Source organism: Hyperoodon ampullatus, assembly GCF_949752795.1.
Source record: "Hyperoodon ampullatus genome assembly, chromosome: 5".
NCBI lineage: Eukaryota > Metazoa > Chordata > Mammalia > Artiodactyla > Ziphiidae > Hyperoodon > Hyperoodon ampullatus.
The window spans coordinates 133,911,643-133,926,389 of NC_136918.1; the positions used below are offsets into that span (position 1 = coordinate 133,911,643).

Below are 14,747 nucleotides of genomic sequence, written 5' to 3' on the forward strand. Positions count from 1 at the left end.
GCTGTCTCATTACAAACCCACCATGGCCTTCCCAGGACTGCAATCTGCACCGTCCCGCAGGCATCAGCCATTACCCGGGAGAGCACCCTCAGCGAGGGCCCAAAGGCCATGACCAACAGCCAACACCTCAGGGGAAACCACTAGGGCCACCTGATCAGTTTTCCCTCCCAGTAACTTTAAGACAAACCCGTGTCTCACATTCCTTTTTTACATCCAAAGAACCCACAGCATAGGATCATGCAGGTCTCGTCAGTTGGACCAGAACTAGCACATATGCTCAGATCCTCCACTGCTTACACCGAAAACTTTTCCCTATTTCAGTTATTCCAAAGGTACTTTAATTTGATGACAAGAAGTAAGTGAACATCACGGAGAATCATTGCCCTGAAAAATCATTGCCTGAAAAAATTAAGGAGTCTCTGCCTTCCAAGAGTCCCATTCCACTTAGTAGTGGCAGCAGAGGTGGGGGCAGTAGTGATGATGATGGTGATGGTGGTGATGGCGTTGATGATGGTGGTGATGGTATCAATAACATTCACCGAGCACTTACTATGTGCCAGACACTATGTCAGACGCTACACATCTGTTATCTCATTTACTCCTTATAACAATCTGAGGTACAGATGCCCACAATACCCATTTTACAGATGGGGAAACTGAGGTTTTAAAAACCTCGCTTAAGGTTACATAACTACTAAGTGAGTAAGTACTGGAACTGGAATGATACGAAATACCTGTACAAACACACTGCTTCATGCCCAACATCACATCTGCCTACAGAGAAGTTCCTTCTTCTCGGGGGTCCCATGGCATCTTCGTTCCACTTTTTCCCAGGGTGCAAGGACCGCAGTTGGCACCATTTAGGCCTCTATGTACTTAATGAATTCTGTCTTGTTTTATTGGATATGTTTCTTCTGGAGAAAAGAACAAGCACCCGAGCCCTGGTCCGTAACATCTGGGTGGAGGCCTTGCTTGTTCCTTATACTGATGGGAGTTTATCTCCATCCACAGCACAGAACACACATCAGCAAGACCTTACAAGATCAATGCTGCTTTATTCCAAATATACTAAGAGCCCCAAACTACCCTCTTGTTCTGGGGACCACCCTGTGGGCCTCTTCGCAATATGGGTTTGGGTACAATGATGGCTAAAGTCTTGAAAGTGAGCTGCACTCCTCAGACTGTCAGCGACGCTCCAGTGCTTCATTCACCAACTCGATGTTAATAAAACACCAATTACACTCAAGATGCCATAAACTCAGGCTGAGAGGATGCAAAGGTGACTCAGATACTGCCCCTGTCCTCAGGAAGCTTAAAGTAACAACTGCTCCGAAGCCATCCAGATGTCTCACCGTTCAAACAAACGTGTCACCTAATTCAAGCGCAGTTAACTTGTTATCCTGGTCTACGTACATCTTACATTTCAAAAGAATTCTGGCAAGATGCTAAAACTTGCCTTAAAAAATTAAATTAGGTTTTATCCTTTCCCAGAGAGTAGGAAAGGTTCCACAAGTTTTAGGGTTTTTTTCCTCCACTGAAGTATTGGGAGTCAGGGCCCTGGAATGTTGGCCCCAACCTGTCCTTGCAGGTCTTTCTATCCTGCGCAAACACAGCAGAGTTGGACCAGATCCTCTCAGGGGTGCCTCCAGCAATGGATTCTGAACTGAAACAGAGGTTAGCTCTCATCTGCTGGCATCCATCTTGTATATCCCAGAGCACCCCAAATTTCAGATTCCTGACATTGTGGAGAACAAAACCCCCGAGACATAGCCCCTGCCCCTCTCCAGCAGCCACCACCAGGCCTCTCCACCTGACCACAGCCCCTCACTGCCCCGGAGCCCCACCTTCCACCTCCAGCGAACTCCATCAGAGGCAAGAAGGCCACACGCCTACTCTTCATTCCCGCCCTGTGAATTCACAGGGTTATTATCCCAGGAGGAAAACATCCTGAACTCTACGGCTTGTTCTGCAAAACACTGTCTAAAATAGACCAACACATATTTGGTAAAACTGTTCTTTGGCACAGGATTTTTAACAGTGCTTTCTTTGGATGAAAAAATATTCATAATCCTCTTTCTTCATGAAGCTTTAATAAGTCCCTCTGAAATGTTAAAAACACTCAAAAAAATTTATCTCCCAGCTTCTTCAATAACTAAATGGCATTTAAAAAAAAAAAAAAAAAGGTGGGGGAGAGGCAGAAAACTCAAAGCAATGAAGAGATTTAAGAAAGGTATCAACCAACATAACGTGCAGCTCTTGTTTGGACCCTGATTTGAACCACGAAGTGTAAAGACGTTTCTGAGACAGTCGGGGAAAAGCTGAGGCCACCCTGGGCATTAGATGATGTTGAGAAATTATTAATGGTGTACAATGATGGCACCATGGTTTTGTTTTCTAAAATGTTCTTTCTGTTAGAGATACACACTGAAATACTGACGGTGAAATATATGTGGGATGTGCTGTAAGACTACCCCAAAACAACCCAAAAGGTGGGAGGGGTAACAGGGTCCGAAGCTGGACGACAGGTACGTGGGAATTCATTGTGCCGTTCTCTATTTTTGAATGGCCCTGATGTTTCTCATACTAGAAAAAAATTTTAATGTCTAGAAACCATTTCCTACAATATACAGAGTATTTAAGATACTTGATACAGATGATTAAAGAAAGTAAAAACACTTTCATTTCAACAACAACTCCCATTTTACAGATCAAGAGAGATGTAAAATAACGTGCAAGGCCCTGAGATGAAGCAGCACACGTGCTGTCCTGCAGCTGGATCCGGGCCTGGAAGCCCAGCTTGGGTTTTCCCACACTGGGTCCTGGCGACTGGCCTGTCCACTGACATGTACTTTACTTAGATGGCTAGGCTGGCTGAGGTCAAGACACGGGGTGGGAAAGGGAAGGGATTCTGACAGGTAATTACTGCCAGGCTGATTGCCAGGGAAGACCAAAGAGCCATGACATCTGCCCTGGCATGCAAACAGGACACACATTCCTTTTATTAGACACGCACTTAGATGCCAGGAGCCAGCACTCATTAAATGGAACTTCTGACACATTAATCGTAGTATCCACGAAACACTAACACCCGGAATTTTCTCCTCAGAGAAAACCTTACTCATAACCGAGGAAAACCCTCAATACTGCTGTTCCCATGATTAACCTTCAGTCTACTACCTGGCAACGTAGAAACTCTCAACTCCCGGGAGGCGCTGGAGAACGAGGTGACGCCTGGCTGCAGAAGTCACTTATTCTACCGTGGCTCCTCCACCCGGGCAGACAGGGGTGGGCCTCTGTGGCCTGGTCCCAGTGCTCAGGAAGGGGGCGTGGAGCACGGAGTCCGGGCGGCTGTGGCACTGCCACCGGGGCACCAGCAGGGAGAGTGGACACACAAACGGGAACAGGTGCTTCGGCAGCCCGCAGCCGGCACACGTGTCGGGAGGGCGCCCTTGCTCCAGCCTATGAGGCCTGAAACTCATACTTTTTCCTCAAGAACCTTTCCGAACCCAAGTGAAACTTCTGGAGCCACCAGGAAACTTTTTTTTTTTTAACAGCTCTCCTGAAAACCAAGCATTTACACTTCCCTTCTCTTTGGCACAAGCCAGCCCTTACTCATTATAAGACTTACAACTGGGAGGCGCAAGAAACAGAGTAAAAAGCCATAAACGTCCTCTTTGATGAGGTCACTGGCTTGGCCTCCCAAGGCTTTTCTACAAAGTGGACGGAACCCACACGGGAGGACCAGGCCACCACCAGGGCCTCACCACGAGGCACAGGGAGACCGTTTCCGCTGCTCTGTGAAGACGCTCACAAGCTACATCACCCTCACAGGCCAGGAAGGCACTGCGATGCTGAGCCCCCAGAGAAGCTGGCCTCAGACGTCCCTGCCACTCGGGCTCTGCAGGCGACCGGACCCTCACCACCAGCCAGGAGTGAGGCCTCCCTTCTTTATAGGCTCCAGCGGCCGCCGAGGCACACGTCTGTCCACACAGGGGCCTCCCGCCCCATCTACGCGATGACCGAGGCCAGAGAGAGGAGGACACGTGAAACACTTTGGCCCCCTCAAAGGGAAAGGACGCTCGGCACTCCTACCTTTGAATCCCTCTTGGTCACCAGCGTGTACAAGGTCTTTTTATTCAAATCGAAATGACTGCAGACGTCCCTGGCAGCCTCGGGACCCTGGGTCACCATGGCGGCCATCAGGTTCAGGCAGGCTCGAGCCATCCTGTGCAGAGACAAGAAGGAAACCAGGAGTCTCAGGACAGCAGAAACACAAAGCCACCCCCCGAGAAGCAGCTGCACACCTGGCTGTGTGGTCTGCTACCCCCAAACCAGAAAACGGAAGGAGGGAGACATGCAGACATGCTCTTTCTTTAAAAAAAAAAACCCTCAGGAAATCTTCAAAGAAAGCTAAAAATCTGAGTTTGAGTAGGATCCAAGAACACAGAAGGCAAGGTCAGAAGAAGATGGCCGCGTCTGTGTCCAGTAAATGGTCATGAATCTGGACCCACACCACCCCTGCCTTTGCAGGGCACGAGGAACACTTCTGCACGGCGGGCATCTCCAAATGCGAGCTCCTGGCTGCCTTCCCATCCTGCAGTTACCCAAAATTCACAGTTACGGAGCACCTACTACATACTAGGCACCGTTTAGGTGCTGGGAGGATGGCGTTTTACAGGACGGTCAAGGCCTCCACCTGCAGGTACCCTGAATTCTAGGGGAGGGAGACAGTGAGTCAAGACGTGGATATGGATATTACGCCACACGTAGTGGATGCGGCGGCCAGAGAGGGCCTCCCTGAGATGACACCTCTGCAAAGCCCTGAAGGCAGAGAGGGAGGGTGCCCGTGAGGACCTCGGGGAAGAGCTGTTGGGACAAAAGGACAGGCAGCTTGAAGGAGGTCTGAAGTGCTCCCGAGACAGCACAGAGAGCAGCAGGGCAGGAGGAAAGGGACACCTGGCGGCAGAGGATTCGGTGAGGGGCCGGTCAACAGGACGAGGAGCAGAGCCATGGTCCTGACGGCCTCAGAAACTGCTCCGCGCTGTTTGGGAGTGGAGCAAAGGTCACGGGCACTTGTGGGGCGCTGAAGGCAGACCAAGCCCAAGGCCAGTCCTGCCACGGAAAGGCGGGCAACTTACCTGTAACCCGAAGCATACAGGGACTCACAGATGAGCTTCATGTGGTTATTCATTAGCTTTTTCACGATGTTGCTTCCCACCACATGAAAATGGGAAAGGTCACTGGCTGTCCGCAATAATATGGCCTCGAAAACTTGAAATATTAAAAGCATCTGCAAAGACAGAACTGAGATGGTTACGAACCATCTCCTTTCTTTTCCTCTTCTACATATGTCTTCCTCTCGTCTTAGCCACGGCCACCTGCAGGTTTAAAACCTTCAACTTGCAGGATGACGCCTACCCACATCCCAAGCCAAACACAGGGATCTGCCAGGCCCCAGGCTCTGGAATTAGCCTTGTTCCAATAGTCTAGCTAAATAGAGATAAGCTTGCTTACAATTAAACCAAATGAAATTAAAAGAGCAATTTCTGCTATTGATTCAGCCTCACTGCTTTGGGGATATACAGGTCTACAGCCTTAGAGCAATAATCCTGAGATTTCAACAGGTTCATAAATATCCCAAATTTTGAACCTCTTTGGAACCAGAAAACAACAGTCAGCTCAATATATGTCTGTACCTGTGACACACAGTCTTTACCTATCTCCCTTCTGTTAAAGCAAACCATGGTGAGACTAAGTGGATTTAGATTAAGAATCTATGATCTTTCCTTCTGGTATTATTCACCAATAACAAGTTACTGTCTTCCACTGAAATGCTTTCAAAGGTTATAATGCAAAAATGAATGTATCCCTACAGCACAGGCACAGAGCATCATTTTCTGTAGAAAGCTGGTAACGTCTTGGAAATTTATATCACATTTCTCTTCATCAAGCTTAACACAACAGTAGCATTAACTTTTTCTTCTCTCCATCAGGCCAGGTAAGAAATAGCATACTTCACTTTCAGGGTGCTTCTCCCCACTCAGGAGCTGGAACATCTCTGCACACTCAACAGAAATCTTTATGTACCCCTCCACGACATCATACACATCTGCTCGTGGCAGCTTCTTGGCCGCAGAAACAAAGGCTTCCAAGGCTGAAATGAGAGGTAGGATCAAACGTGAACGAGGACCGTCTAGGAACAATCTCAGCCGCTACTGCAACAGAGGGAGATTTCAGCAGGAACATCCAGGTGACTGGAAGTGCCACTGATTGAGAAGGAGAACAGAGTAGCAGGGAGGAGACGGGGCGATCAAGAGTTAGGACACGATCTTTCCTCCAGCACCACTAAGTCACAGGCAACATCTTTCAAGGGCACTGGTTTAGAGCAGAACGCTTCCGGATGCAGGTATCCTCCCCGATGTCGATACCCATACACTCCTGAGCACCCTCTGGGCCTTTATCAATCTAACCCTGCTCTCCCCTCCTACCCACCCCTCCCCCACCACCATGAAGGGACTATAATGGATAAAGAAAATGTGGTATATCTAGACCTATATACAGAAATATACACAATGGAATATTATGCAGCCTTTAAAAAGGAAGGAAACTCTGCCTTTTGAGACAACATGCATGGACCTTGATGGCATTAAGTGAAATAAGTCAGACAGGGAAAGACGAATACTGTATGTTCTCAGTTATATGTGGAATCTAAAAAAGCCAAACTCATAGAAGCAGAGAGTAGAATGGATGTTGCCAGGGACTGGGGGATGGGTAAAATGAGGAGATATTGGTCAAAGGGTATAAACTTATAGCTCTAAGATGCATAAGTTCCAAGGAATCGAATGTACAGCATTGTGACTATAGTTAACAATACTGTATCACATACTTCCAAGTTATTAAGAGAGTAGATCTTAAATGCTGTCACCACAAAAAAAGTGGTAATTACATGAGGGGATGGAAGTGTTGACTAACCTTATTTGGGGTAATGATTTCACGCTGTACATGTGCATCAAATCACCACATTGTACACCTGAAACTTACATATGCTGTATGTTAATAATATCTCAATAAAGCTGGAAAAACAAAACAAAACACAACAGGAAAAAAAACCTTCCCTAAAAGCTGGATGAAAACAAAACCCCCTAACATTGATCAAATCCACTTCTCTGATGGTCCAGTGAGGTGATCCTATCACAGAAAGTTACGAGAACATATCAAAAGGGAGGGAGAATCCGAGACCAGATTCAAACACAAATCCAACAGAGCCTCACACAAGGGATTCCCACTTTCACCCACTGCCTTCAGCCCTGCCACACCTCCCACCTCCTTCATCTGCACCCAGCACCTGTCAACCCTGGTTTCCTTCTGCAACCAGTTCAAATGCAGTGCCCAGAAGTACAGAGCTCTGGGCAAAACCACGAACGTGTCTACGGTTACAATCCTTCAAATAATTAAACGTGCTCTTTCTTCCACCAGAAAGTTTCCTATCCCTGTCTTTTAGAGGACTTGTGCTGGAACAGTCTCTACGTGATTTTACGGATTGATATCTGCCTTTCCACCTGATTATTCATAAGCTTCACGGTGGCAGGGCCCACGTGATTCTTACTCACCATTTTATCTCTACCCTAGCAAATAACAACCCCTTGTAAATAATGAACAAATGAATGTATGAAATGTATAATTCTGTGCTACAGCAGCTATCATCTTCCTAGCACTGGCTAGCAGTTGCAGGTATCAAACGTCTAAAAACAAAATCTGTGGACGACAAACTGGAAACTGAGGAGATTCTGGCCATTAACTTAATAATTTTTCAGTTGAGAGAAACACTGTCACTGTTTCATTTTGACACAGTGCCAGTGTTTCCACATACTAGCATATTCAATTGTGTTTCGTCCTTGTAAACTAAATACTTTCTAATGGATTACCAGGAGTTGTGACGGGTGGTCACACTTTTCAAAAAGTGAAATTATAGAATCTGCTTCGTATCAGTCACTAGTCTAATCCGGGTCAACTGACAAGTCCTGTGGTGGCTTGATGTGATAGCTTATTACCTGTTATCGAGTCAGTGTGAGCGTTGGAGAATCAGAGCTACGGAAAACAGAGCTGACAGCCATGGTAGTAGGAAACCTGCTCACTGAACAGCCCCGAGATGACTCACAGACAGGACTCGACAAATAATTTGTTGTGTGAATTAGTACAGTTATTCACTTTCCTAGCAGTTGCAGTAAAGAATTTTAGAGCTTGCTGAGGGATGCTGCCCAGGAAAGGGAAGCATACAGTCGCAGGGAACTGTCACAATCAAGCAAGTCGGGGCCCTGGACTCGAAAGCACCCGGGTCTCGGTTTCCCGACTGCAAATCGGGAGACTGGTCTCTGCAGAAAAGGAGCGGCTGTGTCTGCACACGGAGGCCCCACCCAGACCGAAGCCGGGAGACAGCCTCGCACGCTCGCACTCTCTTCCCGGAGCCCCACACTCACCCGGCCCAGTGCCCTGCGGGTCCCTCAGCTGAGCCTTGAAGCGCACGCCCGTGAGCTCTTCGGTGCGGGCCCGCTTGGCTGCGCCCGCTGGGGGAGCCGCACCGTCCTGGCCGCCCGGGGCCTTCCTCTTGGGGCCCCCCATGGCCGAGAGGGCGGGGGCGCGCCGGGATCCACACACCCGGGGGCCTGACAACAGGACACGCGCGGAGAACCAACGCGTGTCTCGGACTAACACGTGGGCTGAAAGGGGCGGGGCTGGCGGAAGAGGAAGGACCTCCGGAGGGAGGTCGACGGAAGGGGCGGGACCTCTGAGAAGGGCGGTCCGACGGGAAGCAGGTAGTGAAGGTGCGGGAGCCCGGCGTCTTGGGTTCCCCCTTGGTGCTAATGGTCCAGCTGGCTTGCTGGCGACTCGGGGCAAGCTGACACTCCACGACACCCCCGCGCGGCCGCGGCGGGGAGAGGCCCATCGGCGGCCTTCTCGAGCGTTCTTGGAAGGAAGAACCCCCAGGTCCTTCACTCCCGGAGGGCCCGAGCTGCTACCTGACTGGTAGCAGCACAGTCAGATCAGTTCTTGACCTGAGGGCGCTCTGATGAAGCCTTTTGAACTTGATTGACATGCAGCGGGATTCGATGCTTTGCCTATTGGAGGCCCTGCGGGTTGGCCGGGAGGGTGGATGCCCCTGGCTAAATGCCAGGCGGGCTTCTGCGGGGAGGTCCTTGGTCAGACACCCGGTCCGAAGTCGTGTGGACTCCCCTAACCCTGACCCCTAGCGTATCTCACATCTCGGACCAAGACCAGCTTGTTTGGTGGGATGTCGCCCCAGAGTGACCTCCACTTCCCCCAAACTAATGGGAGGACGGGCACCCTTCCGGCCGTGCAGGGTGGGAGGAAAGGATCAAATGAAGTAACGTCTGTGAAAACCCTTCGTGGACAGCACATCGGTCTCGACATCTAAGCCACCATCATTAAAATGGAGACAGCAAAGCCAGCTGTCCTGAGTGGAGAAAATGATGCAATGCATGAAAAACTGCTCTGACGGGAAAAAAAGTACTGTGTGTTTTTGTAAGATGTTATTAATTGGCTTGAGAGTCACATTAAATGTTCTGAAATAAAATGGAGGCATAAATAAATAAGTAAAAACAGGCTGGTGCATTTTTTAATACAACTTCATCAATACTTGGTTATGTGTTCAAATAAATCATGAACCATTAGATGAGTAATTTGGTGATTGCAGGAATTGTCTGTCAGCTTGTCCTTTAGTTTCAGGAAGTACCCTCCTGTGTTCTGTAAGCAGATCTGTAGTGAGCATCTGAGAACGTGGGTTTTTTTTGTGGCCTGTTGGAGTTTCAGAGTCTCTTATAGAAAAAATCTATGGGCTTGACCCTGAGTCCCTCACCTGACAAGACTATTGTGCCTGTGGAAATGTCTACCTTGTAGGCAGGTCAGAGGGAGTGGCCTGAAAAGATCTGAGCTCTTGCAGCGGTACTAAGAGAAGGGGATATGCCCAAAATTCAGGCTATAAAGGGCAATACTCTTGTTAGCAAAGACAAACTTAATTCTGACTAGTTGTCCACACGGGTTCTCTTCTGTGGTTAATTGCCAACCACCAAGTTTGTTTTCAACCAGGGTGGACCTGACAAAAGAGACAGCAGGGAGAGGTAGGAAACAGTCAAAAACGATTCAGTTTCTGCCTGTGTGGCCTTGGGCAAACAAAGACAGAGAGAGTGGGAGAACTTGGCAGTACTACCCAGCTGATAAGTGGTGGACCACTCACCCCGTGTGTCCTAACCCCAATTTAAAAACAAAGAAACAGGGGACTTCCCCGGTGGCGAAGTGGTTAAGAATCAGCCTGCCAATGCAGGGGACACAGGTTTGAGCCCGGGAAGATCCCACATGCCGTGGAGCAACTAAGCCTGTGCGCCACAACTACTGAACCCGTGTGCCTAGAGTCCGTGCTCCACAACAAGAGAAGCCACCGCAATGAGAAGCCTGTGCACCACAATGAAGAGTAGCCCCCGCTCGCTGCAACTAGAGAAAGCCCACATGCAGCAACGAAGACCCAACGCAGTCAAAAAAATAAAATAAATAAGTGTCTATATGAATGAATACAGAGACCTGGGTCTTGAGCTTGGTTAATGTCAATCTATCCTAAAAGGCAAGTTGACTAAGTATGCTGGCAAAAAGCCTCAGGATGCAGGTTTTCAAATCTACAAGCTTATGAACTCGCCCTTGGACTGTGGTGAATTAGCCAAGGGAAGAGTCCAGCCTCTAATAGCCAACCAGTTCATCTCCACTGGCCATATTTCTCATTCACATCTGTTAAGTGAGTGTGTTTATTTATTCCCATTTCAATCTTACAAGGTTAAGTTCAAGTTCTGGAAATGGATAAAAGGAGAAGCTCAATCAAAGACTGTACCAAGTTCGTATTAAAGCATGTTTATCACAGACTCTCAGGATGTGAGAATGATATATTGTACACAAGCTGAGAGTTTACCCTGCATTATTTCATCTGGTTAAACGCTTGTTAATGCAATCACATTATAGAGAGGAGAGGTATGGAATTCCTTTCTCTATTCTGATACAAGTTTTAGTCTTTTTAGTGACAAATGTTTTAGTATGACACTTACCTGAGATCAAAACTCTTCCATTATCTGCTTGTTTAGCAGTGGGAAGAATGAAGCATTCTTTCAAAAACAGTCACTATGAACTCCAGTGAAAGATAGTGTCCATAGGCTAGAAGAGATAAGTAAACCTACAGCAATATTTACTATGTGCATTGCATTATACAACCAGCCATAATAGATTCCAAAAAGTATTACATGGTAGACTTACCCTCAAGAGATTTACAGTATCACTAGCATGACAAGTATCATTGTAATAACCTGATAAGTTCAATCACAGTAAAGAACTTAACCAAGAACCCGAGATGATATGAGATGCTACAAGGCCATGTAATAATTATCAAATGAATTATCTGAGCAATAGATACATCACATTAGTATCATCCAGGCTAGGCAGTTGTGAGTTTCTTACCGAAATGATAGTAAAGCAGAGAAGAAAACGGAAGCATCATATTTGTCTTTTTTTTCTCCTCTGAGACAAAGTTGAAGAAAAGCAGAAAATGTTCCCCTCTTGTCCAATATGGAACTAGCCAAAGTGTGAGGCCAGTCGATAAAAATCATGACATAGATGATGCTTGTCTTCTTAAATTTCCCCAAGTCCACTCTGCTCACCTCCCCACACATGCACACACAGCACCTTCTTTGTGCCCCCATCTTCCCAAGGCCCCAGCTGTTGCAGCTTTCCCAGAACTTATATCCCAGGACAATGCTTCCTCCAGAATTATTCATTTTTCTGCCTCCCTCCCTATGCTAAGTCCCCCTTCTTCCCCACACTTTCTCCTTAACCTGTTTCCTTACGAAAGCTGTTTTTAGCTAGCTATCAGAAAATAGAGAAATTTGGTGAATTTACCATGAGGTATTGGAGAATAATATCAACTTGCAGCCAACCCATGAATATTTTTACACTTTAAAAGAGGGCATTTGGAGATCACATCTCCCCCAGTGAATTTCTAGTAGTTGCATTTTAGTCACTGTGACATTGAATGGGGGCTGGAGCTGGGGTACAAACAGGCAGGTCATGGGCCAGGAGGCAAAGAACTTCTGAACATTCTGCGTGAATCTGCCTGTGAATTCCAGCCATTATCCCATATTTTATAGTTGGGGGGGTATGCCCCCGTGTTTAAAAATATACTTTCAAATCTATTCAGGAAGTATGCACTCATCCTACTAGGACAATTCCCATAAGAGTCATAGCCACAATAAATATGTATTATGTAGATGACCAGGGTCTCAGATCAAACTGCTCAAAAATACTAGGTTATTGAGTGGATGGCCCTAATCTTTGAACAGTGAAATGTAGCAAAATCCATACCCAGTTAAGAGATTAAAATATCAATGATAAATTTCAAAGCTATTGTGAAAACTGGTCTAACATCTTAGTCATTGGACAGAAATATGAGAAAATATATAAAATTTGAATAACAATGTATTCAAATTAATAGCTGGTATGAGAACTTTATACACACAAACAGAATACATGTTCTTCTTAAATAACAGGGAACAGTCATAAAAATTGACTACCTCCTAGGCCACAAAGGAGGCCCTAATAAATTTCAAAAAAAAAAAAAATCAACATCATACAGACCATGTTCTCTGACCATCAGGCAATAAAATTTGACTTGATAATAAGAGGATAGGATTTTAAAAATCCCATAAGGGGCTTCCCTGGTGGTGCAGTGGTTAAGAATCCACCTGCCAATGCAGGGGACACAGGTTCATGCCTGTCGTTCCAGACACAGATCTGGGAAGATCCCACATGCCGGAGAGCAACTAAGCCCATGTGCCACAACTACTGAGCCTGCACTTTAGAGCCTGCGAGCCACAACTACTGAACCCACGTGCCACAACTACTGAAGCCCTTGCACCTAGAGACCGTGCTCCACATCAAGAGAAGCCACCGCAATGAGATGCTTACACACCGCAACGAACAGTAACCCCCAGGTTCGCCACAATTAGAGAAAGCCCGTGTGCAGCAGCGAAGACCCAACAGAGCCAAAAAAAAAGTCATGTAATTAAAAAAAAAAATCCCATAAGCCTGGGAGAGGAAAAACAAAAACAAAACTTCTAAGTAATCATTGGGAAGCATTAGGGAAATTATGAAAGACTTGGAATGCAATAAAATGAACACTTTACATTGCTTAGTCTGTGGGACACAGGTCTTAGAGGAAAATTTATAGCTTTAAGTACATTTATCAGAAAGCAAAAAAGGTTGAAAACAAATGAACTGATAATACATATTCAAATCAAGAAATTGGAAAAAGTACAACAGAATCAACCGAAAGAAGTAAGAAGAAAAAAGTAGCAAAGATAAGGAGAGAAACCAGTTATAAAGAAAATGAGAAAAACAATAAAGAACATTCACAAACCAAAAGCTGATTGTTTTTGTTTTTTAGATTAAGTAAACAAACCTGTGGCAAGATAAATGACGAAGGGAAAAGAAAAACTGCAAAACAACAAGACACAGGAGTAAAGGGAGAAAACAGTATACAAACATAGATTTTTAATAGTAAATATTTAAATATATTTATAAATGTATTTAGAAACAACTATTCACAAAAACTTTCAAAACTAAAAGAAGTTAACAAATTACCCTTCTGGAAAAGGGTAAGAATCCCAAAACTGACACAAAAAACACTAGAAAATTTGGATAGACCAATAATTGCTAAATAAAATGATATGATAACCAAACCTTTCCCAAGGTATGGTGATTTTCAGGTAAGTTCTTGCAATCTTTTAAGAAACAGATAATCCCTACCTTATTCAGTTTGCTTCATAAAACAAAAAAGAAGGAAAGATTCCCAACATCTTTTATGAGGCTCATATAACCTTAAATAGAAAACTAACTATAGATAATACAAAGTAAGAAAATGATGGGCTTATTTCACTTATGGACATAGACGTATGTAAATAAAATATTAACTAACCTAATCTAACACTGCACTTAAAAAAAAAGACACGAAATACAAGGATGGTTTGATGTCATGTCTATGTAATTCACCACATTAATGGATTAAAGGAGTAAAATAAATTATCTCAATAGATGGAAAAATGCATTTGAAAAAAATACCTAGTCATGATTTTTTAAATTCATATAAAACTAGGAATAGAAGGAACTTCTTTAACTTAATAAAGATTATATGTACCTAAAACCTACAGTAACCATTTTACATAATGGAAAGATTTTAAATGCATTTGAATTATGACTGGGAACAATAGGAAAGACACAGATGAATTCACACTATGCTGCTGTCTATTACTAGAGGTCCTGGTTAATGAGATAAGGTAAGACAAAGAAACAAGATATGGAAGAATTAGAACAGACAAAACCGTCATCTACTTATAAAATTCAACAGAAATACAAACTAAATAAAAGTTTAGCCAGGTTGTCAGATATAAGATCAAGTTACCAAAATTGGTATCATTACCTCTACAATAGCAATAACTAAAAATGTAGCAGAAAACAAGACACCATCACAAAGGAAAAAAACCTGTAAATTATTTCAGAATTAAACTAAAATGACTTCACAACATCTTTAAGGAGAAAATTGTAAAAGAAGATCTGACTAAATAGACAATACAATGTTCAGGGAAGAATGTCTTCACAGTGTATATTTGTTAGTTAATTCTGCCTAAATTAAGCTATAAAAC

The 14,747-nt window shown here is 45.1% G+C and overlaps 1 protein-coding gene across 1 annotated transcript in view; it reads right to left on the minus strand.

Moving 5' to 3' along the window:
• URB1 (URB1 ribosome biogenesis homolog) overlaps positions 1 to 8,619 on the minus strand; it is a gene marked incomplete at its 5' end in the record, with an annotated part of 66,062 nt that extends 57,443 nt beyond the window's left edge. The window contains 4 exons of the mRNA XM_079705446.1: positions 4,093 to 4,225; positions 5,139 to 5,290; positions 6,015 to 6,154; positions 8,478 to 8,619. Coding sequence (XP_079561572.1) covers positions 4,093 to 4,225; positions 5,139 to 5,290; positions 6,015 to 6,154; positions 8,478 to 8,619 — 567 coding nt within the window. The remainder of the gene's footprint in view (positions 1 to 4,092; positions 4,226 to 5,138; positions 5,291 to 6,014; positions 6,155 to 8,477) is intronic.
• Positions 8,620 to 14,747: the final 6,128 nt, after the last annotated feature.